The following is a 24076-nucleotide window of genomic DNA, read 5'->3' on the forward strand; positions in this document are numbered from 1 at the left end:
CATCATCATAACACGAGAGAGATCCTCACTTGCTTCAAACCTGTAAAATCAGGATAGGCTATTTTAAATTCATTGCAGAATGCCAAATATGTCACTTTCAATGAAGTAATATTATCACAATATTATAAACAAGTAGCCTATTCATTACTTAAATGAGCTCATTGTATCTGCATAACTAACGTTACATTGTTTAAATTCATACATTTTTAGCTAACTGTGATTATGTATATTTCTGAAATACATAACTTAGACAGTTACATCAGAACACTCTAAAATGCAGACTCGTGCACTTTCTGTAAAGCTGCTTTGAAATGTTGTGTAGGCTATTGTGAAAAGCGATATACAAATAAACGTGAATTGATTATATATTGGTTAATGTTACGCTATTTTAAAGGTTCCTCATTTTGTTTTGGAGGTCTCAAACAAAAGGTCAAAAACGCTCTACACGTCCATCGTTGTCAGGCGTTTTCCAAAAGTTTCTCATCCACACTGAAACGTCGGAAAACGCTAAATTCACCTCACTGCAAAACCTCACACAAATTCCCTGAGATGATACAGACGGAAAAATAAATAATGCTTTTATCGTGCAATTCTTCTGGCAGAATAATTTTACACATCACATTATGCGTCACATGACTAAACTTACGCCATCGTTTTTAAATACCTCCGTCTTTACCGTCCACACTACAACGCGAAAATGGAGTTTTCCACTTTGGAGAGCGTTTTCAAAAAGGATAATTTTTATTAAAGGTGACATATGCCCCTTTTCACAAGATGTAATATAAATCTATGCCGTCCCCAGAATGTGTCTGTGAAATTCCAACTCAAAATACCCCCAGGGGCCGTATTCACAAAGAATTTTAAGGCTAAAAGTAGCTCCTAACTGTCGAATTTAGGAGCAACTCCTAAAAATAATGGGCGTGTCACTCCTAACTTTAGGACTCCTAATTTTTTTGACTAAGAGTAATTCACGAAGCATTTTAGCCCTAAAAGTAGCACCTAAGCCTGGGACAGCTTAAAAGAAGTCGAGAGGACTCCTCACTAAGACCTATTCACAAACCGCTTTTTGTGGCATTTCACGTTGCGATGTTTTGAAATGCGTATGCGGCGGCAACAGGAGCTTCCAATCGCGAGGGAACAATTTTGCATTGTAGGCATAACTAGAGATGCAATAACGCCACCAACAACAACCAAAACTAGGCTACTAAACTAATTGTAACATTTAATTATACATTAAAATTAAAATGTTCTTCTCTTTGCAAACGTAGGCAGAGGCATATACCCAGATAGCAATGAGTCGGCGGCCCACCGTCGGCGCTCCGGCGGCAGTAGAAGCGGCAGAACGGCGACATCGCAAACACGTTGGACGGCGCACCGCCGGCGGCAGCCGCTTTTTAAAAGCGGCAGCCGCCTTCCTACCGCCTTCGTTCCGCGGCCGGCCCGCGGGCCAACCGCCGTCCCGCCGCCTTTATATTGAAGGCGGCCCTTCCGCGGCCCGCCGGAGGCAAGCGCTATTTTCGAGCGATCTGCCGCCGCTTATTCTGGCTATATATAATATTTAATATTTATAGCATGCAGTTTATCAAGAATAATGATTGCTCAAACCAGACAAATATCCATTTGGCATTTTTATTCCACATTTCAAAGTACATTAACTGTCATTTAAACAAGATGTGTCAGATCACTGAAACATAACAGAAAAATAAATAAATCAATATACTAACATGCAGGTTTCTTATAAAATTTTGGTAAAAAAAAAAACAAAAACAAAAAACAGCCTTACAAGCAAATTACAACTCTTACAATAATTGTTCATATAAAGAGGACAGCTCTAGGGTGAAAAAAATTACCTGTAAACATTATGACAAGTAAAGAGAATACTTGATACAAAATAATGTGCAGGATACCAAATAAATCAAAGTATGACATCACATTTACAAGCCATTTCTAACAATAGGTTAAGTGGTAGTAATTTATAGTAAAGCTCTGGAGTAGAATAGACCATTATAGCTGCAATGCTGACCTGTGGCACAAGGACTTACAAGCATTATTTGAAAAAAGAAAAAAAAGAAAGTAATTTCCACAGTTAGTGAGTATAGTGTGACACTTCTGACTTCTTTAGGGGTCTTGATGTTACTGACTGCAAGATAAAGAAAGGATTCCAGTTGTCAGTGATTCTGGGGTGTCAGTAGTCAGCCTAAGTGGACGGCTGTGGGTCCCTCTCAGCTGTGCGGTGCCTTTTTCTGCCTTTACGGTCAGATGCTCCTTTCAGGTAACGCGAAACGTTAACCTAGACCGCTTCATCAGTGGCATCCTGGGTTGCCAGGTTCTTCCGGATGGCTAATTTAGAAAATACAGATCTGTCATTTCATTTGAATTGCATGAGGCCATACACATCTACTTAAATATAATAAAAAAAATATCCAACTTACTTTGAACAATGGTCTAAAGCAGTGGTTCTCAATTCCAGTCCTCGTGACCCACTGCTCTGCACATTTTGTATGTCTCCCTTATTTAACAGACCTGAACCAGATCATCAGCTCATTAGGAGAGACTCCATGAACTGAACTGAGTGTGTCAGATAAGAGAGACATACAAAAAGTGCAGAGCAGTGGGTCACAAGGACTGGAATTGAGAACCACTGGTCTAAAGGAACATGTCTCTAAAACATGCTTTATCCCCTACACCGAGCTGAAAATCCCAAAAAGTGTTACAAATTACATTTCTCTGAAGCTTCTCATAAATAAATAAAAAATGTGAAAGGCTAAGGATTCAGACTGTAATATATGCAGTTTACAATCTTAAATTTTACTTTTTAGATTACTCTATGGCGTTATAATCAGCAAACTTACAAATTGTTCCTGGAGCTTTTTATCCTGCTTCAAACTGTTGTCAAGACACGGCAAATCTTCCTGGGTGTGTAGGGGGAGTAACAGATCCCCTGACAGGGATAACTCCAACAGACACAACATCGCCAAACTCTGCAAGACGTCACAGCATAAGGGTCTGATCTGCACCTACAGGGTTTCCCAGAATAAAATAGTCAGTCCTGGTCCCTCAACTACTAAACTATAACATTTATATCTAGGTCTACTACATGTACAGGTAGCCCCAGTGGGAATTAAACCAACAACCACAGGTGCTGTTTGCAAGTTGTACCTGATTTCCCAGTGCAAGCAAACGTCTTCAACATTGTTTGTTGAACTTGCTTCACCTGCTCTTGAAGTGAGCCGCTGTCATCCGAAGCTACAAAATGAAAGGCATATGGTCATTTTGGACTTACATCACACACAAAAAAGTACAATTTAAGAAACAGTGCAAGTTCTCACCTGCTCGTGCATTGCTTTCCCTCAGGGCTTGGTTCTACATTTTAAAAATAAAACAAACAACTAAAGGCACTATTTGCAATACTGTTAAAACACTGGACATTAAGACATAGGGCTAGAATATACCTTCACAGCTGAAAACTTCATGCTTGACACGAGATGCCATTGGAGTACAAGGGCCAACAATAGAGCAATGACTTTCTCCCTCCTATTGATAATCATTGACATGTAAAAATATGTTTGAAGTTATTGCATACATTTAATGAATTGGACTTAAATGTAACACTTAGTTAAGCGCAACGTATTACATACCTCCAGAGTTTTCACCCATATGCTGCCAGGGTAAATTTGCTGCCGGGGGAGTAAAGCTTAGTACTTGATGAGCTGGGGGAGCAAACATAACAGCTTTCATTTCAATGCAGAGTATTGCATATTCAGTAATGAAACAATAATTGAACTGTGCAAAGCTAATGGAATGTACAACACACCTCAACACCTTTCATCCAGAAACTGCTGCAGCGAATCCCATCAAGTGTCCTAGTGAAAAACAGATTATGATTAAAGGATTCATCATCTTAAAGTCAGCATGAAATCAAATTTTACAATTTGTATTTTTATATGTAATATTGTAGTGTTTATGTAAATGATTCATCTGTGCACTTCATTTTTTATTCATGTACCCTTATAATATTTAATCAAATACGTTACCCTTCCCTCCCCCCTCGAAACGACTTCTCTTCCGGTCATGTGCAATGGCGTGAGGGCGTAGCAACTCCCCTCAAACCATTAGTCTGCTATAAGCAGAGATGGAGAGGAGGAGCGCTAGAGTAAAACCCTGCTCCTCTATTCAATATTCCCTTTCACTTGGAAATACGTCACAACACTGGAGAAAAGTCGTTTGTAACTTCCAGTTCATGCCAACTTTAAATAGAAGCAATAGTTTCCAAGACAAAAAAAACTTCACAAATAACATCACTTACTTGTACTCAAACTCTTGGCGGATTCTGGATTACTGGGGAGAAACCTGGTTCTAAGAAAGAGGAAACAGAAATTTGATGATAATAATAATAATAATGAATGAAAGATTCCGCTATCCACAATAAACAGACAAATAAATTACACAGATGAAATAAAGGAAAATCAAATGTACAAGTCAGACCCATTTACCTGCTCCCTTCATGAACTTAAAATGATGTTTCTCCCAGGTGCTGTGTGGAGGTGTGCAGCGGATGGCTAAATTGTTCCTTTGTCTTTTTTGCAGAGGTTAAACGGGGCAAATGGCACATGACCTTCGCTGAGCCACTCTTGCGGAACAACTGCAAATGGCAGATCCTCCTTGTTGATAAACTGAACAATGTGAAGCATCTAAAATAGAAGAAACATTAGCATAAAGTATACTTTTTGATAAAAAAAAATTCAGGCAAAATCAACAACATTAAAATGCTCACACCTTCGAAAAAGCAGTAATTTTCACAAGTGGATCAACAGAAAACCATGTTCAGACAAACAAAATCATATAAAAAACCTATATACATCGTTATTTTTGTAAGAAAACACCAAAAGTTAAACTAGTCTTTCTAGATGTAAAGTTTGGCTACCTACTGTAGCTAGATACATTTAACATGTAACGTTAGAACATGCTTGAACTCAGTGTGTAAAAAAGGTGAAACAGCATGTGGTAGCGAACACTAATCTAGACTAGCAGCATAATCATGTTTAGTTAGAAAACAACACAAGTTATACTGATCAGTCTTTCTTGTCGTGAAGATTTTGCTAACGTTACCATTCCCACCGTAGTTCAGGAACTGTAACGTTAGTTAATTCGACTGACCAATACTATCTTAAACCACATGTACTCACACTTGTATAAACATACATAACAGTTAAACATACTTAGAAGAAGAAAAAAACTCAACGCCAGGAAGAAACTAAGTAACGTTAGCCTAGCTATGGCAGAAGCATGGCGGAAACTTTGCAAACAAGGCTAACTTACTTTAGCTTGACTAGTTAGGCAAGAACAGATTTTAAGAAGAAGAACTAAAAACAATGTCAAAAATTAACATATATATATTGCGTTAAACAAAAAGGAAAAATGTACTTACTTAAAAGATCGTATATTTCCTCTCTCCAAATACTGAAACCGTGTGACGACGAGACGAGTAAATCTGCTTCAGTTTTTTAGGTGCTGCCCCTCTCGACCGGTGGAGGTACTTCTCTGTTTGTGCTTTAACACTTTCTTAAACATTTGTACAGGTCGCAAAACTCGCAATTGCAAACTGCAAAGTAATTCCTTATACATGTAAAAGGTAAAATAAATTAAAAATTGAGCTTGTAAAACAATGAAAGACATAACCACAATTTCCTGGAGTGACAGAGAGACAAAATATTTATAAATATTTCACTTTATCCTTCAGGTCAAAACAGGGATTTTCATGTTTCTCATAGACATTACCATGGTTGCAAATTAATAAAAAATATATAAAGCAAACCCAAGATTTTGGCCAAGTTGCAGATGTCTTTCACTGTTCACTGATTTCAAGCATTGGTGAAAAATCTAACTTCATCCATTTATTCTGCTAAATTGTTCATACCATGAATGAAATATTTATTTTAAAAACTAATCAGAATCAGAAAGATATTTATTGCCAAGTAAGTTTTACAAAAGGAATTCTTTTTGGTCTATTGGTGCATCTCAAATTGTGCATAAATCAAAGAAATGTAAAGAATTGTCACCTTAAGTGAATAAAATAATTCTATATATTTTACATATTATCGCTTCAGAGTTTCAAAGTAATTTAAATGTAATTTCCTAAACCTTATCATGGAATCAGTCAAATCTGTTATAACCCCTAATGGCTTTGGAGCAACAACAAAAATGTATATAATTCACATAATAATTATAATCGCTTTAAATGTGAAAAGTAGTTAAGATGCTGTCAGTTTCACTCATGGCTGGTCGATTTCAAAGCGGCTTGCCGCCAGCCGGCCGCGGTTCATTTAGACGGCGGCAACCGCCAGAGAGAATGAAGTCGGCGGCCCGGCGGCTGTTCGCCGGCGGCATCTCGCAAGAAATGGGAGTGACGTATTCGGCGGCAAACGCTTCATCGCCGCCAGCGGGACGCACCTATAGCCGACAGCTTGGGGCCGGCGGCAAAAAGAAGCCGTGCCGATATTTTTTGCTATCTGGGTAGTGACAGATGAATTAAATAATGTTGCAAAGATATTGCATCAATCCATATGTTTCATTAGGCTACTAGGCTATTTGTTTTGCCTTACTCTTTATACATTTAGGCTATTTATTCAGTTATTCATCATCTTCCGTCCTTCACACTACTTGTGTAGCGCACGCATTCTCAGACCTGTCACCTGTCACTCATCATCGTAGGGGAGGTGTTTGGAATCATTCCCGCGTTACAATCATCAGCCAATCAAGGTGGTCACTTCAGTCTAGCTCGTGCATGAGTAATGACGTCATCCATAGCAACGAAGACCCACTCTTAGTTTAGGAGTTGTCATTATTCTTTACTAAGAGTAGGTCTGAAAGGCGTTGTGAATAACTTTTAAGAGAAAACTCCTAGCTAAAATCTTTTAGTGCGATTTAGGAGTACTCCTAGTGGTAAGATAAAATGCTTTGTGAATACGGCCCCAGAGCATTTTTTATAGCTTGTAAAATGTGGCCTTTTTTGTGTGTGAGCAAAAACGCGCCATTTGTGTGTGTCCCTTTAGGCCGTGTCCACCAAAGTATTTTCACGCAGCTGGCTTATTTTTCCAATTGTTTTCAATGGGAGCGCCACACTTTTAAAACGCCTGGGCCCGTATTCATAAAGATTCTAAGAATCCTCTAAGAAAACTCTTAATTTAGCCTAAAAACTTTTACGTAGGAGTCTTAGCTTAAAAGCGATTCGGGACCGATCTGAGAGCAACTTGTGAGTAAGGAAAAGACAAAAACTTTCATCTTAGTGAGGAGGCGGGGTTGACCCCGTTGCTATGTATGACACAATCTTTTGAAGACTGTGATTGGTTGGTTGTCCAAAAAAAAAAAAAAAAAAAAGTGATTTTAAGTATAGGGTCTATTCTAAGCCTTCACTTTGAAATTACATGCGTAATTTTTCCTATTTGACCGTTCTCACACACACACACACATTATATATGTGTATATAAATCCTTTTTTTTTTATTTACCATGCTGTTAATTTCCTATAAGGTATTTGATTGGCTTAGAATGATAAAATTTTTTCCACTCTTTCCAATTACACTGATTGCTGGCATGTCTATTTAAGTGGTGGTTTGAATGTTGGTTTTAATGTATCAAACATGGAATTTTCCCAGTTGCCAAATATCGTAATGTAGTGATTATTTTCATTTCTGGCGCTATGGCATTTCTGTGCTGTGTCGGAGATGTTAGCGTGTTTCTAATAAGATCAGTCACAAACATGATCCCTGCACGATCTAATCTATAGCGTCTTATTAACTCACTGTTATTCATTGTCTGCAACACATTTCTTCTCCCTCTTCGTCTTTCTGCCATTTTCTCCTCTGCTAAAGAAACTCTTAAGCCTCTTAAAAGTCCTCGTCCGTGCTCCTAACAATTTTGACCTTAAGACCTCTTTTAAGGGTTAAGATGCTTTCTGAATTACTTTTTTCTTTACTAGGATTTTTTCTTTAATTTTAAGAGTAAACGCCCACATTTGTAAGAATTTTCTTAGAATTGTGTCACTAGGAGCTACTCTTTGCATTAAGATTCTTTATGAATACGGGCCCAGGAGCTTAATGAGATTTTTACTGAGAGTTGAAGAATGTTCCTAATCACTGTCACTTATTACCCAGCCATCCAATAACAGTGGAGAAGGGGCGGGACAAACACCACACTGACCAACCATCACATTCTGCTCGTACAATAGCAAAGATGACATGAAGCATAAATAATGGAACAAAATAATTAAAAACAAGAGCCAGAGCAAATACTTTGCAATGTATTGATATTTTTTATATAGAAACAATACAGAAACAAACTATTTATGAAATGAGATTCTAACCCTTCCGTGGATATTCTGTATCATAGCAAGCAAAGCTTCTCAACAACAACAAAACTACACTGCCAAAACGCTTCCAAGCGCCCACAGCTAGGTGTTTTCAGCTGGCTAAAAATGCATTGCTGGACACACGGCCTTACAGAGAGACTCAGGAAGAGGTTCAACATTTAGATGCACCTGGACATTACTGAATGGTTAGTGGATGCATGCATGTTGTGGAGTTACATTGATTCATCTCATCAACTTGCATGGACCGTCATGCTTAACTTATACACAAGTTGACAGTTCCTTGAGGTCTTTATAAAGCCAAGTTCACACCGCCTGTATGTCGCTATAGTCTAGTCGCTTGTGGGCATTTGCTGTCACTCTAATCCCAGTTAACAATTTTTGGTTCCCAGAACATCCATTCTAATGTTCCCTGTTGGATAGCTTGGAAAGTTATCTTTACGTTAATAGAATGTTCTCTTTAGGTTAGGAATGACAGAAATTAAGACCTAATGTTCCAATCTTAAATGTATAAAGCCTCTAGTTATGCAACAGCAGCTCAATAACTGATACATTGAAAAATTAAAGATTAAGTAGTGGATCACTGAAATATTAAGAAATAGCTGGATCCAATCTCAGATGAAGGCATAGGTCAGGTGTCAAAGTTCTTTCTATTACTTGGACATACAAAGAAAGGGTGTAAGAAAAAAGATAAGGTTGAGCACACATTCTTAATCTCATTTGTCCTTATCCAATTACTCCAACTAATCCTCTCCCAGACATTTGTCTATGCTTCTGAGTTTTGGCTTCCACATGAAACAAAACCAATTCAAAGAGTCCCTTTCTTTGTATGTCCAAGTAATGTAAAGAACTTCAACACCTGACTATTACTCATCTAAGATAGATTCAGCCATTTCTTTTTACAGTGATCCTCTACTCATTTCATTTGTTTCAATATTTGGAATGTTCCAGTAATTGAGCTGCTGTTGCACAAGTAGAAGCTTTATACTACATCTAAGATTTGAAACGTTAGGTCTTCATTTCTGTCATGCTGTGTTTAAGCATTTGTAAATAAGACAAGACTCATGATTTTATATAGGGCAAGCATGCATGGACAATTGAAGCTTTTTAGATAAAAACTGAGGCATAACCAGTTTAAGGAAAGGAGGGAAAGAAAACCAACAATTAGTGTCTCATGAAGTTTTATTAGGCTTATGAACCTGAAAAGGAGAAAAAGTCACTCCCAGTATCAATTGCCACTTTGGAATAACTTCACAATTACTCATCATTTGAGAGACCAGTAGATAGATTGTGACCGAGCAGGAGAAGACACAGATTTGGGGATGCAAGGACTTTATCCTAATGATACTGGGACATGAATGGGACAGGAACACGAGGAGGTACAAAAGGAGGAGGGCCATAAAACTTTGAGTACTGTGGAGGATAACCTGCGAACTGGTCAAACTGGGCAGCAGTGGTCTTGGAAGGGGTAGTTGTTGCTGGGGTCTTGAAGTTGTACATGTTTGAAGGAAACTTCGGGTACCTGGACTGGTGATGCCATGGTGCTGGGAAACCTCTAGAATTAAAGTGATCTGGATCAAACATTGACATGGGATACATTTGAGGGAACATTTGTTGTCGAGGGTCTTGAAGAGGAGTAGTCGCAGGTGGCACAGTGGGAGCTATAGGTCGTACACCAGGGTGACCATGAGAATATGGAGGATACGACATGGGTTTTCCAAATGGGGAAGGGTAAAACATTTGTCGAGGGTCTTGGAGAGGGAACTGAGGTCGAGGGTCTTGGAGAGGGAACTGAGGTCGAGGGTCTTGGAGAGGGAACTGAGGTCGAGGGTCTTGGAGAGGGAACTGAGGTCGAGGGTCTTGGAGAGGGAACTGAGGTCGAGGGTCTTGGAGAGGGAACTGAGGTCGAGGGTCTTGGAGAGGGAACTGAGGTCGAGGGTCTTGGAGAGGGAACTGAGGTCGAGGGTCTTGGAGAGGGAACTGAGGTCGAGGGTCTTGGAGAGGGAACTGAGGTCGAGGGTCTTGGAGAGGGAACTGAGGTCGAGGGTCTTGGAGAGGGAACTGAGGTCGAGGGTCTTGGAGAGGGAACTGAGGTCGAGGGTCTTGGAGAGGGAACTGAGGTCGAGGGTCTTGGAGAGGAGTAGTCGCTGTAGGTGGCACAGTGGGAGCTATAGGCCATACACCAGGGCGACCATGAGAATATGGAGGATACGACATGGGTTTTCCAAATGGGAAAGGGTAAAACATTTGTTGACTGCCAATTGGGTCCTGGACCGGAGCAACGGTTGTTGGGGCCAGCGTTGGAGTAGTCGCTGTAGGTGGCACAGTGGGAGCTATAGGCCATACACCAGGGCGACCATGAGAATATGGAGGATACGACATGGGTTTTCCAAATGGGAAAGGGTAAAACATTTGTTGACTGCCAATTGGGTCCTGGACCGGAGCAACGGTTGTTGGGGCCAGCGTTGGTTGTATCACAGGACAAGACACTTGCACTGGAGCCCCCATTATAAGGAGTGGCAGAATATAACGTCCACCCTGTTAGGAGATTTGGGAAAAAAAAGAACGAACGATTAATTCCAAGTCCCACTTTTCACTTGGTTGGAGCAGAGCTACAGTGCACTCATCTTTAGTATGCACACTAACCTGTTGTCTGACATGACAGCCCTGGTATGGAGCACCAAGAGAAACATCTCTGCGCGCCCGCTTCAGTGAGAAACCACAGCTGGCTGGCATCTCAGACAGAGACACTGGTGACTCAATTCCTGATGAAGAAATTAATGAATTAATTATATATTAAGATCACAAACCCAAAACGACTTACCTCGATCAACCAGAAAGTGTGGCAATTTTGCGTGTCGGAATGTTCAAACCCCCATATCTTACTTTAAGAGTAAGTTCTTATATAAGACTTATTTGATTACATTTTTAAATACCCAGTCATACAATTAATATAAATGTACAAGTTTCAGGAAAACATTTGCAATTCATGAACATTCTTCTATTACATCATATTAATATTCATTGGCATTAAATGCCACAGCATAATGGTTATATGAATTTATCACGGAGAAATTCAACACATTTGTGCATGTAACATAAAATTATCTAGGGAATGCGTGGTGGCACACAAATCCAAAACAACTTACCTCGATCAATCAGAAAGTGTGGCGTCCTTGATCCTGGAATGCGCAAGGTCATTGAATCATTTCCACAGTACACAGAAGGACCCAGACGCCGCAGCTTAGCTTTAGCAAGGCGGAACCGCTCTTAAAGAGAATTCAAGTTAATTTGTAATTCCCATTTAAAAGTAAGTCCCACTATAAATTAGGATCTCAAATTACCTTCTTCATTTGACCGGTATTCGTCAGACTGTTCTGCTGACCAAAGGCCAGATATTTCCATTTCTTTGTCAGATACTACACCTTGAGCACCAATCAAAAGTTTGCCCAAACGCATTGTGTTTTCAAAGACTGCTCCATAAGGAGTATCCGATTCAAAAAAGGACTCAGGACCAGCTCTTAAAGAAGAACTCAACATGATCACAGACATTGCGAAAAGTAAGATACCCATTGTACAAGGCATGGTGAGTTTGTTGTACTACTCACAAGAGCACACACAAAAAAAAAGCAGCTACTGAAAGAATCTTGACTATAAATGATGAGACACTGCTATTTGTACTCACTTTTGAATCACTCGCTGATAAAGGTTGACCAATCAAAACTATTTCTCAATCAGCTTATTGTTTTCACCTGTGCCTCATTAAGCTGAGAGTTAACACAAGGGTCTGCCTTTGGAATAGCCGAGCATTAACATGAATGACTGATGTAACATTAAAGTTTGTAATACAAATCGTGCCCCATCCTTTATCTTTACTCAAAGTAGTAAGAATGACAATCTGCATTAACAGACACAGTTTTAGGTAATAGTGGCCCACAGCTGCTTAGCAGAAGTATTTCAGTAAGACAGTAATAATGTGATTTAGCCAGTTAGTTTTGTGTTTTATATTGTGTCGGTCTCCAGATATGTATTTTGAACACCCGGTAGAAAATGTATACATCAATAATAATCATACATACAGGTTTTGATTCTGAGGAGCAAGTTGGTCCAAATTAAGTGGGTACTGTCCCATCTTTAATGAATAAGCATTTTGTAAATCCCATTTAGACCTCAGAGATTTGAGAAGAAATCATCAGAGAGTTATACTGCTGTTGCATCTCACCCCACAAGTGTTTACAAAGAGGATTTGCTTTTGCAGAGCCGACATGTACACAACATGAACAAGCTATGGAGTTTGAGGGTCAAAGTAGATGTTGTTAACAGGCAGCCAATGAAGACCATAGGCGGGCATTATGAATGATGAAGGTCATTATGCAAGTGTTACTGCGTTACGAATGCAGGTCAAGGAAGTGAGACTGGAATTCCTGATGACTCGTCGATTCTTTCTTTTGGGAGACAATAACTTTATTTATTGTGCACTTTCGACTTTACAACTTTGCAGACCATATACATTCACAAACAGCTTTATTACACATTGCATGTAAGGGAATATTCATAAAAGCACAATGGGGCACTTTAACTAATGTTGTTAACCAATGTAAATATATTGATCCTTAATGTAAAGGGTTACCGACTTTAATCTATTCAATATTTAGACTTGGAGAATAAAACATATTGTCAGCTATAATAAACACAGAACTACATCTAGATCTGTGATGGCAACTGAAAGATGTTGGTTTGAAGAGTGAGTCTAAGGCACTTCACCTCAGGTTGCTCCAGAGAGATAAAAGAATCTGCTAAATCATTATTTGCTTACAATAAGGTACTTGCCGTTACTCCATATATCCATTCAAAGGGTTATCTGTAATCCAGGATGAGATTAAGGCTTCTGCTCCTTCCATGGAAGTCATTATCATATACATGCCATATTCCACCTTAAAAAGTGCATAAACTAATTACACTGCAATACGCCCTTAAGTCATGCAGAATCATTTTAATACACAAAAACATTGTGAACAGGATAATAAAGGACAACATGATGATGGGAATAATGCTTATAGTGGAAAGCTTCTTTTATTGTAGTATGACAGAAAAATAGAATATGAATTGAATTTTTTTTTTACAAATCGTCACTGCTGAGCTGACAAAGGCATTGTGCATAATATTTACACCAATTCAAATAAATAAAAAGGATTAAATATACAAGATAACAAGTGACATCAACCCCACCAATGAGCAGAAAAATACAACCAAAACCAGCTAGCTTATAATAACTCCCATTAAACGAGACTTATTTATCCAAATACAGTGAGGAAGACACGTTCTGTGACTGTGCATTAATATGTTGCTCAAATGACTTATCCATTTATTTTGGGAATGACATCAGCCTTTATCATTCATCTGGCTTGATCTGATTATAATTTCCAGTTTTCTCCTCATTAGTGGGGAATGACTTCTTTATGAGATTACCCTCTTTCCTCTGGTCAGTGCTCGAACACAAACAGTGAAGAGACATCAGGCAGTGCACATTGAGAACAGATTGCATTTCATATCGCAGTGCTTTTACTTTTCTGATAACATGACAAATTTGTGTGTACCAAGCATAGGTGCATTTGTAACAGTATGCACTGAACTATTCTATATTCACCCTTATTGCTTTTTATTTCAAAATGACCAAAGGAAAAAAAATACATCTTAAACCACTTTTCTTAACGTTACAAAAAGATGACAGTACCACAGCCAGCTCCTTTAACAAATGTTTACATCTCACTGAAACACGCACAAAATAATGCAGAAAAATTCGAATTTACATGTATTTACAAATGCAAATTTTATAAATATATTCTCTGAAGTCCTAAGGCATCCCTTTTCCAGTTGGTTTGGACAACATTTGCAGACAGTTCATAACTGGAGGTTAAGAAAAAAAATGCAGACCATGTACTACGCCTCTCAAACAGTGGCCAAATGACATATTTTTTGGAGAAAAGAATGTTAGCTTTAAGATATTTTAAGGTTCTGAGTGTTTGGAGTGAAAATATCGCTTTATAAGACTCACGTATAAGAACTTAGGTTCTGAAACTTCTCACGCAGGTTTTTAACCAAACTATGCTGACTGTTCTCCGCTTTTTCAGATGAGCATGGTGGGTGACCTCCATCCATCCATGCACTAAAGTTTTGCTCTTTACTGTTCGCCATTGCAAGTTCAGATTGAGAAAAAGCATCCCATTTTAGTTGATTCTCATTACTATCCTCATCTCTTGCTGCTCTTTCGACAACAATTAGGTTGGACAGGGTATCTAGACCAGAGTCAAAAAAGTCATCCGGTTGCTCGAGTGCATGTGATGTCCCCACATCAAAATCTAAAGTGTTAACTCTACACAGCGAAGGCAAACCTTCAGCTTCAAGGGTCTTGCTGGAACATGTAGAATCTGTGGATGTACTTCTCTGCACTGTGACACGGTAGGAAGGGGATGAACAAGACAAGGAACGTGATGCTCCGGACTTCTCCGAAGTCTCTCCGTCATCCAGAATTCTCTCTGGAAAAGAGTTACTGCGACCCACTAGGACTGGACGAGAGAAAGTGGATACGTCCTCTCGGGTATTATATTTGGAGCGTAACTCCTTGACATCTGGCCAGTGAAAGCTCTCCGTTTGTACTGGACTTTGTGGTCTCTGGGCATTTAATCTGTATGGCAATTGAGGACTTCCAGGAGAACAGAGGCTGGAAGGTGGACTAGTAGTCTTAGAGTCCGGGATAATGTCCTGCTCATTCAAGGTCGGCAACAGTGTCCTGTCAGGCATGCCTATGCACAAAAGAGCAGTGGTTAAAAGTCTGCTTTAACAAATAAGGGTGCTTACACACAGAGTTTACACTATGCCAGAGAACACTGCAAATCCATTGATTTCTAAAGGGAATGGTGCGTCGCAAGGATGTGGAGGAACTACACAAGGGTTTGATCAGTCATGCAATCCAAACTCTGATTTAGGAATCCATTGACCAATGAGGATTTTAGATAGGAAAGTGCACTTGTGCTTTCGGAAATCCAATTCACTGGGTGCTTCTCATTTCTAATTTGTGCATTCTCGTTTTCATTCCTCGCGTCTTAGCTCCACCCCCTTAGGATTCGAGGGAAGGATATCCTCATTCATGACTCCCCGGGAAGCTTCCTCGCTCCTCATTCCTCGCCTCCTCACGGTGCAATTAGAGAATTGAGAAGTCCTTCAAGATGGCTGAGTTCGATCGGTTTCCGGGTCACGGGCTGGAGGACGGAAGAACGAGGAAACGAGGAAGCATAAATTTGAGTATTGAGAAGCACCCACTGTATTCCCACTTGATTTCAATCTTGATTCAACCTCAAAATGGATCTTACACATTCCTATGCATCAAATGCTCAATCAGAGCCATCTCTATATTGTAATAGTCTCAAGCCTTTAAGCAAATACGTGGATACCAATGGTCTGGATTGGTAACCAATAAGTTGTAAACAATCACGACTAAGCGATCGCCATCAGGCAATCAGAAACTTAACCGCAATTTAGGGGGATTGTCCCTCAAGTAAAATTGAATAGTCAGTTTGGAAAAGCAAATGTCTACTCAGACACTACACCCACCTTTCTCCTTTCCCGGAGGTCTCTCCTCCATGACCGAAGACAGGTTCTTGGGTATGAAATTGATCTCTGAGATCTTGGGTCTCTGCCTTACTGCTGGTCTGCTGTTTTTGATCCGCTGACTGTATTGCCTGGCCAACTGGAACACTTTGTTTTTCATCTTCTCCATATCTTGAAGGACGAGGTCATCCTCACTGGCGGACCTTAAAGAGATGATCCTTGGTAGAGGAGGGTGGTTGACCTTGTGGAACGTGCGATCCTCATTTGGATGGCTCCGAAACTCTTGCATCTTGTCCTTTTCTAAGATGCTGTTGATTGGGGATGAGGTTGAGCTTTCATCGGATTCTTCCAATATTAGTAGAGGTTCCCCAAATCCACTATCAGAGCTCACCTTACTAGTTTCAGCTTTTGTTTCTTGTACGGGTGTAGTCATTTGGGAATTCTCTAAGTCCTGATGCTCTTCAGAAGACCCAGTTATCTCCACTTCCATGTCTTGACACACCTTGACCATGTCAGATGCGGGCTGGAATTGCTCATTCCCATTTTGAGGTCCAAGCACGGATTCTTTGCCATTTGCAGAAACCAAAAAGTCAGAATTGTCCTTTGCTTTCTTTTCATTGTCTAAGCCTGGAAGATTAAAGACTGACCATGAAGTTGGCCTTGTTACAGAAGACCCCCTCCTGTGTAATGCCACATCTTCGTCTGCAAGGACATTGAGTTGTTGACTCAGATTACGCACTAGGCCTGCAGGGATGTATGAAAGGCTCTCTCTGCGTTTAACGCCAAAGCTGGTGTCCTGATTCTCAGCATGTTCGTAGTAGTGTCTAATCTTATGTATGAGCAATCTGTCCTTTTTGGAAAGGGTGTCTGGTTTCATTTGAGGTCCTTGGTCTGGAATGAACGGGCTGTCAGGAACAGTCTCGGTTAATTGTTCTGGAGTAGACCGTCTAAATTCTTGGGATTCGTCTTTCTCATGAGGCTCTGCACCTCCGCTGAGCAAACAGTTTCTTCTATCTTCCAAAGAGTCGAGATCAAACGACCCTTCGACTCCAAGACTACTACTTTGAGAGAGGCTGCTGGTACACCGCTCTGGGATATCACTTGCCTTGTCCAGCATGGATGAAGACAAGAGTCCACCAGGCACTTCAACATCAACATCTACCTCCATATTCTGCACGTCTTCCGAGAGGTTACTTCGGGATGGAGTCGTCCCTTCCTCCATGGATGAGAAATCAACACTGTCCTCCTTTATATTATCTCCAATTTCTCGTCCTCCATTATTGAAGTCTACTATCTCTGGATCAGTGTGGCATCGTGCCATTAATGTCCCACACATTTCAGGATAATTATCTGATTGGTCCATCCTCATCTCCTCTGACTCTGTGTTCGGTGAACTGTGTTCCCCTGTTGTGCCCTAGAAAGTGGACGGAGTGAAGAGAGTTATTGCTACAGGAAGCAGTGCAGAAGATAAGAAAAGAGGATATGAAGATAACTTAATTCAATCCTTAATATTTCCCATTTGGCTAAGTGACCAGAATGAAAGAAACATGTGCAATTTATCTAGCTTTGAGAGACAGCTGCAATTTGTATTTCCAACAAGTCCATTTGTAAACCTTTTCTTCCCCTTGTTTATGATTAGCCAACTATCAAAAGTGGGGTATGAGGTTCATAATACATGACGTTACCTGTCCAAAGAGAGTCAATGTTTCATTCATATCATCAGGCTTTTCTTCACAAGGTGTCTGGCCACTCTTGTTCATTGGCCAGTTCTCCCAACAACCTTCTCTGTCCTGGAAGTACACAATACGGCAATTTAACAGATAAAAAAAGCGCATTCACATTTGCCAGATGCCATTTATTCTGGGTGTACTTTAGCGACATTTCAACCTTTTGTAAACATTTGCAATTCATTTAAAAGCATCCATGCATTTCAATGTATTTCCACAGACAACTGACCTTCTGAAATTGCTTTTGTGTGCCATCAAACAAAGCACAATAAAACAGGAACCTTTGTTTAATTTAATTACGGAAGGCAAGCCATCCGACCTCCACCCCTAAAATTTGACAGTTAAATTTCCCTTTGAAGTCGAACTTCAATCAAAACAAATCTCATTGTGGCTCCAAGTGCAAAAACACTTTGAGACACCCGACGTCCCGTATTATTATGCATTGGATCTTAATAACCATAACATGCTGTAACTTCCCCATCATATGTAAACAATGCATTCTACATCAACATTTTTCACATTGACACATCTACCATGGAATAAAACATTGATTCTTGAGACGTGGGAAAAAACAATATATTACCTACCATTAGTTTAAAAAAATAATGCATTATGGTAGAACAATTTTTCTTCAGTCATACAGCCCGTTCTTTTCCGAAGTCTCAGAACGTCAATGATAAATGTTAGAAAATCACATTTTTAAGATGGCATTCAATTTGCAGGCCAAGACTCTAAAACAAGACACACATGCTTATGGATGATTAGTGGCCATGCATGCTGTTATGTCCATGCAACTGCACATTCAAGAGCATTCAAGCATCAGGTGCACAAGCAGAAACCAGAGTCAGCGTGCAGCAGACGGGAATGTGATTGATAGGCATGGTTGTGCCAGGTTATGCACAGAGAATAGAAAGCAATAGGTGACAGAGAGCCTCACCGTTGTGATCTGATCAAAAAGCAAAGCCTTGGCCCTATACCGCCAGCAGGAGATGGCGGCCAGCACTGAACTGGCAAAGTCAGCTACCTGCTCAACCCCCATCAGATCCTCCTCTTCTCCGTTATCTCCTCCTATCCGGTCCTCTGATGTTGTCTTTGTTTTCTCTTCCTCCTCGAGACGAAGTCTCCTCTCCTTGACATCATACAGCGAGCTCGTGCTAGATTCGAGATCTTGTCCGTTCTGAACTATCCCAGGTACTGCAGTCTTCAGCTCTGGATTTGAACGTGCCGTGACGTTGGTAGTGGGCAGTATGGAAAGACGGTCTTTATCCACTAATAGAGTACCTTCGCTGTCTGCATGCTGGGCGTCACAGAAAAGTCGTGTGATGTCAATGGGCGCTCGTTAAAAAGTGAATTTACTTCTTTACTACTGCAATTAAGTATGAATTGCATTTATGAAATAAATGCATGACATATTGTTTCCCATGAATGTGATTTAGCGTAAATACACTACTGGTCTAAAGTACTAAATAATTAAGATATATTCGTGTTTTGAAAGGCGGCTGCATTCAAAAATGCAGTAAAAATTGTGAAATATTATTACAATTTAAAATAACCGTTTTCTATGTGAATGTATAGTAAAATGTAATTTATTCCTGTGATCAAAGCTGAATTTTCAGCATCATTACTCCAGTCTTCAGTGTCACATGATCCTTCAGAAATCACTCTAATATGATGATTTGATGCTCAAGAAACATTTCTAATTATTATCAATGTTGAAAACAGTAGAGCTGCTTCATATTTTTGTGGATATCTCTGTGATATGCAATTAAGATAATAAATATTTCACTAATTATGTGTGCATTAAATTGATCAAAAGTGACAGTAAAGACATTTAAAATTAGAGATGCACGATACATCGGCCACTATATCGGTATCGGCTGATATAGGTTCATCATTACTGTTATCGGCCCGATAGGAAAATTTGGCCGATATATTAAAGCTGATAAATAATGTATTATTTCCTTCAGCTGAGAGACTTCAGATGTGCACTGTTCAACATGATGGGTTTGAATTGCTTGAAATATGATTGAAATCACTTCAAAAAAGGAAAATACAGTAAAGTGTGAGTTACGTCTGCCATATAGGCTGCATAAAATTATAATGAGAAGAACATCATAATTGTGTGCTTGGGACATGGATTTTAAATGATGAGACTTTTGTTTTTGTAATCAGGATCTCAAAAATTATATAAAAATTTGTATTTTGATTTATCGGCCAATATATCGGTTTTCGGCTTTCAAATATAAAAGGTATCGGCCAAAATTTTCATATCTTTGCATCCCTATTTTAGAATGTTACAAAAGATTACATTTCAAATAAATGCTGTTCTTTAGAACTTTCTATTCATCAAAGAATCCTGAAAAAAAAAAAATGCATTACACTTGAAAAAAATTAAAATAAAATAAAATAAAACAGCAAAATCAAATGTTTTCAACATTGATAATAATCAGAAATGTTTAGAATATTAGAATAATTTCGAAAGGATCGTATGATTAATAATATTAATAAAGGATTTTACTGTATTTTTGATCAATTAAATGCAGCCTTGGTGTGCAGAAGAGACTTGAGACATTAAAATACCTGAATTATTAAAAACTTTTGACCGGTTTAGTGCCATCATAATATCCCATACACCAGTGAATTAGGCTTATATGTACACTGAACATGTGAAAAGCTTGCATTGTAGAGCAAACGTGCAAATCTTACCTTAAGCGTGCCTGAGCGACGTCCATGATTAATTAAGATGATGCAAAGATGAAAGACAAAGATAAATAAAATGTTATTAAAATAGCAATTAAGCAACAGATTATCCATCTATTGTTTTGCAAAGCGTCCTGATATGAAGTGATTTTTATATTCTGGTTGCACATAGCACGGCATTAAAAATGTTTGTTTTCCCAAGTCTATGCAAAGATAATTAAATCAACTGCAAACTTAGACACTAGATTTCCAAGACAGGAAACGGGAAAAGCCGAAGTTCGAAATGACAACTTAACCTGGAAGGTGTGAAAGAGTGTGTGTGATGAGGAGTAAAAACGGCTTGGCTTTTCTGCTAATTATAATGCATAATGGACTTGTGCTGATGGCGAGGCAGAGACAGGTTTGTGGACTGAAAGGAACTGGCGCATGACAAAGCCTCGGGCTGATGGGCTTCATAATTAACATCATTATGTGTGCGGGTGGAGGACCGGGGATGTGGCCTTTGATCCGACGCAGGAGGACGACTCGAGTCTTGTGTGTCTTTGATGCTAAAGCGGGCAGAGGGACCTCAGTGCATACGGGACACGTGTCTCCCACATGAGCGGAAACAAACACGACGCACCTGCCGTGAGTCCCAGATGACAGGGATATGATTAGAAACTTTCTTTGTTTACCAACCGGATCTCTGATCTTTTGTATAGCAGCGCTTTTTTAATCAGTCAGTCACTTAAAAAAAACCAGCATGCATAGTGGGAGAAGAAAGAAAAAATCTTATTTTATTTGCATATATATTTTGTTTTCATCAAAGTGCATATATTTGCAAAAACAGCAAGATGATGAAAACATTTTGTTAAAGTCCCCCTGTAGTCAATTTTATCCCTTAAAACTCTTCTTTAAATCACCAAAATGATTTTTTTTATTTTTCCCTTGAAACATTTTTTTTTTCACGCCTTAAAATATCTTGATTGTAACTCGACACCCTTGCCTCATTTAGTATGCGCTGTTCTATGAATATGCAAATGAGCCCCGCCTCCACTCACTCACTCAGCTCAGAGATCCACTGGTTGACGATCACACGTTGATCTGATTGGTTATTTGCAAATGTTTTATGCCATATTCAAGTTAAATTGTTATGAACCAACATAATCTCATGGCAGTTGATCACTATTTCACATTTGTGCAAATTGGTGATGAATTCATGAAATCTTTTATCTAAAAATCATGGTTTTTTTGTGATTCACACTGTTCATTCGAAACAAGCCCCAGTTTTGAGGTCTCAAACTTTTGTGCATCACAATGACAACAAAAAATAAATAAATAAACGATCACCTTTAGTGCTTCGTACACTTCGTTTTCCCGGTTCTGTCAAAGATAAACAGGACAAAATAAGTCACCATGAAATCAACACTGACCATTCTTATTTTTTTAATGCAATATTGCAGTTTATTATAAATGATTTATCGGTTGTAATCTTGAATCAGAATGACTTCCTCTTGCAGCTCTGATGATGTGGGTAGGGCAACCTGTCACTCACATGAGATCAGCCAATAGCAAATCACAATCATCCAATCAATTCCCCACAGACACAATTAAGCCCCGCCCACATTTGTTCTTGCTCCAGGAGCGTTTCTCTCAGATATACGACACAATAAAGAAGAAATATGATCGCCGACTTCCCTTTAATGCCGACTTTAAACAATTATATAGTGGAAATTCAGTTCTGCATTTGAACTTTCACTCATACGAGCGAAGAATTAGCTTCACTCACCAGAACGTCTCCGTTCCTTCAGAGAAACTCCAGAGAAATCGTCAGTCTGGAAGGATGTCGCTTTCTTCAGCCGGTCGGGGCTGTAACGGTACTTTACCGGACCTGAGAAGAAGAGAGAACGGGGTAAAAACAAAACAGATCGAGAACAATATTAACGTTAGTCATTCCAGAAGAGTTTCTGTGCATTAAATGTTGAAAATCAGCTCACATGTCGAGTCCATGTCCAGGATGGCGTCTTTGGCCTGAAAGTAATCGCAAAGCAAAGTCAGTGTTTAATACAATATAGCCGATTCAGCTAAAGGGGTGGTTGATTATGAATCATGATTTCACTTTTCTAACTTTAGTTAGTGTGTAATGTTGCTGTTTGAGCATAAACAACATCTGCAAAGTTACAGCGCTCAAAGTTCAAAGCAAAGGGAGATATTTGCTTTTAAAGAAATAGTTTTTAAGGACTACAACACATTCCTCCCGGGTTAGTGACATCACAAACCCTAGAATTTACATAAACCCCGCCCCCGGGAACTCGATTTATAGATTATCAAGACAGAATATGCTAATCAATGTCTAGAAGATAACTACACATAAGATACATAAACTCATCAACTAACCCTTCAGAAACGTCTTATTTTATTCTACATGTTGTCACTTCTTCTTGAGTCTCTCCATCTTTGTCTGACTCCGGTTTGAACATAAAAGTTTTTGAAATTTCTAAACTGAAACACACAAGCTCTTGAAGCTTCGCCCCCTGTGCCGGGAGCAGCAGCTCATTTGCATTTAAAGGGACACACACAAATGTAAAAAAAATTTAACATGCTATATAAATATTATTTTGAGCTAAAACTTAAAAACACACACACACACACACACACACACACACACACACACACACACACACACACACACACACACACACACACACACACACACACACACACACACACACACACACACACACACACACACACACACACACACACACACACACACACACACACACACACACACACACACACACACACACACACACACACACACACACACACACAACATCTTGTGAAAAGGGCATTATGGGACCCCTTTAAACAGTCATGGATCTGTTCCATGTGACATACTTTTTGCGGGATAACCGCGTGATGGTTCTCCAGAATGAGTCTCTTTATGTGATGAGCCCAGAGTTTCTTCTCTTCCACGGTTCTGGCCTGTGAAAATGACATCATGATTAAACCAAACACAACAAAGCGCTTGCGTGGTTTGTGAGCTCATACACACCTGAACTGTGTGCGGCTGCTTCGGGTGCTTGTAATGCATCACGCTGAACCGAAGCGAATCTTTGGCACTTTCTATCAGCATTAGTGTGGAACACTGAACACAAGCAGAACAAGGTTACCAGCTTCTTACCAGTTACAATAACCTGTTGATCAGCTAACGACATGGTGTGTGATTAATTAGACAGATAAAAGTCATGCATAAAACAGCAGCAGCAATATGATAAAAGATACTGATCATTTGCATAAGAAGAATTACTAAAATGTATTATTTCATTAAATAGGTCAAATGTTGTACATTAATACAGAATTCAATCTGCTATTTTCCAATAGCTCTGTTCAAAGCTCAACCAATCTGATGTTATTTATTTTATTTTTTTAAACAATATAGAACCAATAATAGTCCAGATGAGGAAACAATATGTGAGAAGGAAAGGAGATGATGGTGTAAATCAGGCTGCAGTGGGTTTGTGAGGTGTTGAAAAGCTAATTATGAATTAAATTATAAATGAAAAGAACAACAAAAAAGTAAATAAAAAAAATGCTTTCAAAATGAATTCAAATGTAAAAACAAGAAATCGATAATAAAAAAATTAAAAACTTACTAAAAATGAATAAAAGAATAAAAATGTAAAATGAAAACA

The 24076-nt window shown here is 39.2% G+C and overlaps 2 protein-coding genes and 1 long non-coding RNA gene across 12 annotated transcripts in view; all 3 read right to left on the reverse strand.

Moving 5' to 3' along the window:
- Positions 1 to 1615: 1615 nt before the first annotated feature.
- On the reverse strand, positions 1616 to 6528 carry LOC309479060. 2 transcript variants are annotated; one of them, XR_014199148.1, is made up of 11 exons: positions 5429 to 6528; positions 4494 to 4691; positions 4307 to 4356; positions 3815 to 3863; positions 3639 to 3710; positions 3453 to 3534; positions 3330 to 3363; positions 3160 to 3246; positions 2853 to 3017; positions 2433 to 2691; positions 1616 to 2340 (listed from the first exon to the last, which is right to left on the reverse strand). It is a non-coding gene; the product is annotated as an uncharacterized lncRNA (long non-coding RNA). The 2 variants fall into 2 exon arrangements; XR_014199149.1 differs by lacking the exon at positions 2433 to 2691 and having other exon boundaries at positions 5429 to 6153.
- Positions 6529 to 9702: 3174 nt separating this feature from the next.
- LOC309479000 (uncharacterized protein) lies at positions 9703 to 13264 on the reverse strand (the record flags this gene model as incomplete). The annotated part of the gene is made up of 4 exons (XM_082142846.1): positions 11709 to 13264; positions 11514 to 11633; positions 11011 to 11129; positions 9703 to 10902 (listed from the first exon to the last, which is right to left on the reverse strand). Exons 1-4 carry the CDS (start codon positions 11947 to 11949, stop codon positions 9703 to 9705), a joined length of 1680 nt encoding a protein of 559 aa, XP_081998972.1. The 5' UTR covers positions 11950 to 13264.
- Positions 13265 to 13994: 730 nt separating this feature from the next.
- The window catches only part of LOC309479578 (pleckstrin homology domain-containing family G member 3), a 63004-nt gene continuing 52922 nt past the window's right edge, over positions 13995 to 24076 (reverse strand). For 5 of the 9 annotated variants that reach the window (XM_082143708.1, XM_082143707.1, XM_082143710.1 and 2 more), the window contains 10 exons: positions 23437 to 23529; positions 23280 to 23366; positions 22376 to 22409; positions 22168 to 22269; positions 21729 to 21761; positions 20406 to 20416; positions 18637 to 18996; positions 17658 to 17762; positions 15976 to 17386; positions 13995 to 15167 (listed from right to left, as the gene is read on the reverse strand). In XM_082143708.1, the coding sequence (XP_081999834.1) occupies positions 14416 to 15167; positions 15976 to 17386; positions 17658 to 17762; positions 18637 to 18996; positions 20406 to 20416; positions 21729 to 21761; positions 22168 to 22269; positions 22376 to 22409; positions 23280 to 23366; positions 23437 to 23529 (2988 nt within the window). In that variant the 3' untranslated portion in view covers positions 13995 to 14415. The other 4 variants (XM_082143709.1, XM_082143712.1, XM_082143711.1 and 1 more) reach the window with 4 other exon arrangements.

The sequence above is a fragment of the Leuciscus leuciscus genome (assembly GCF_965113295.1).
Source record: "Leuciscus leuciscus genome assembly, chromosome: 17".
Classification (NCBI taxonomy): domain Eukaryota; kingdom Metazoa; phylum Chordata; class Actinopteri; order Cypriniformes; family Leuciscidae; genus Leuciscus; species Leuciscus leuciscus.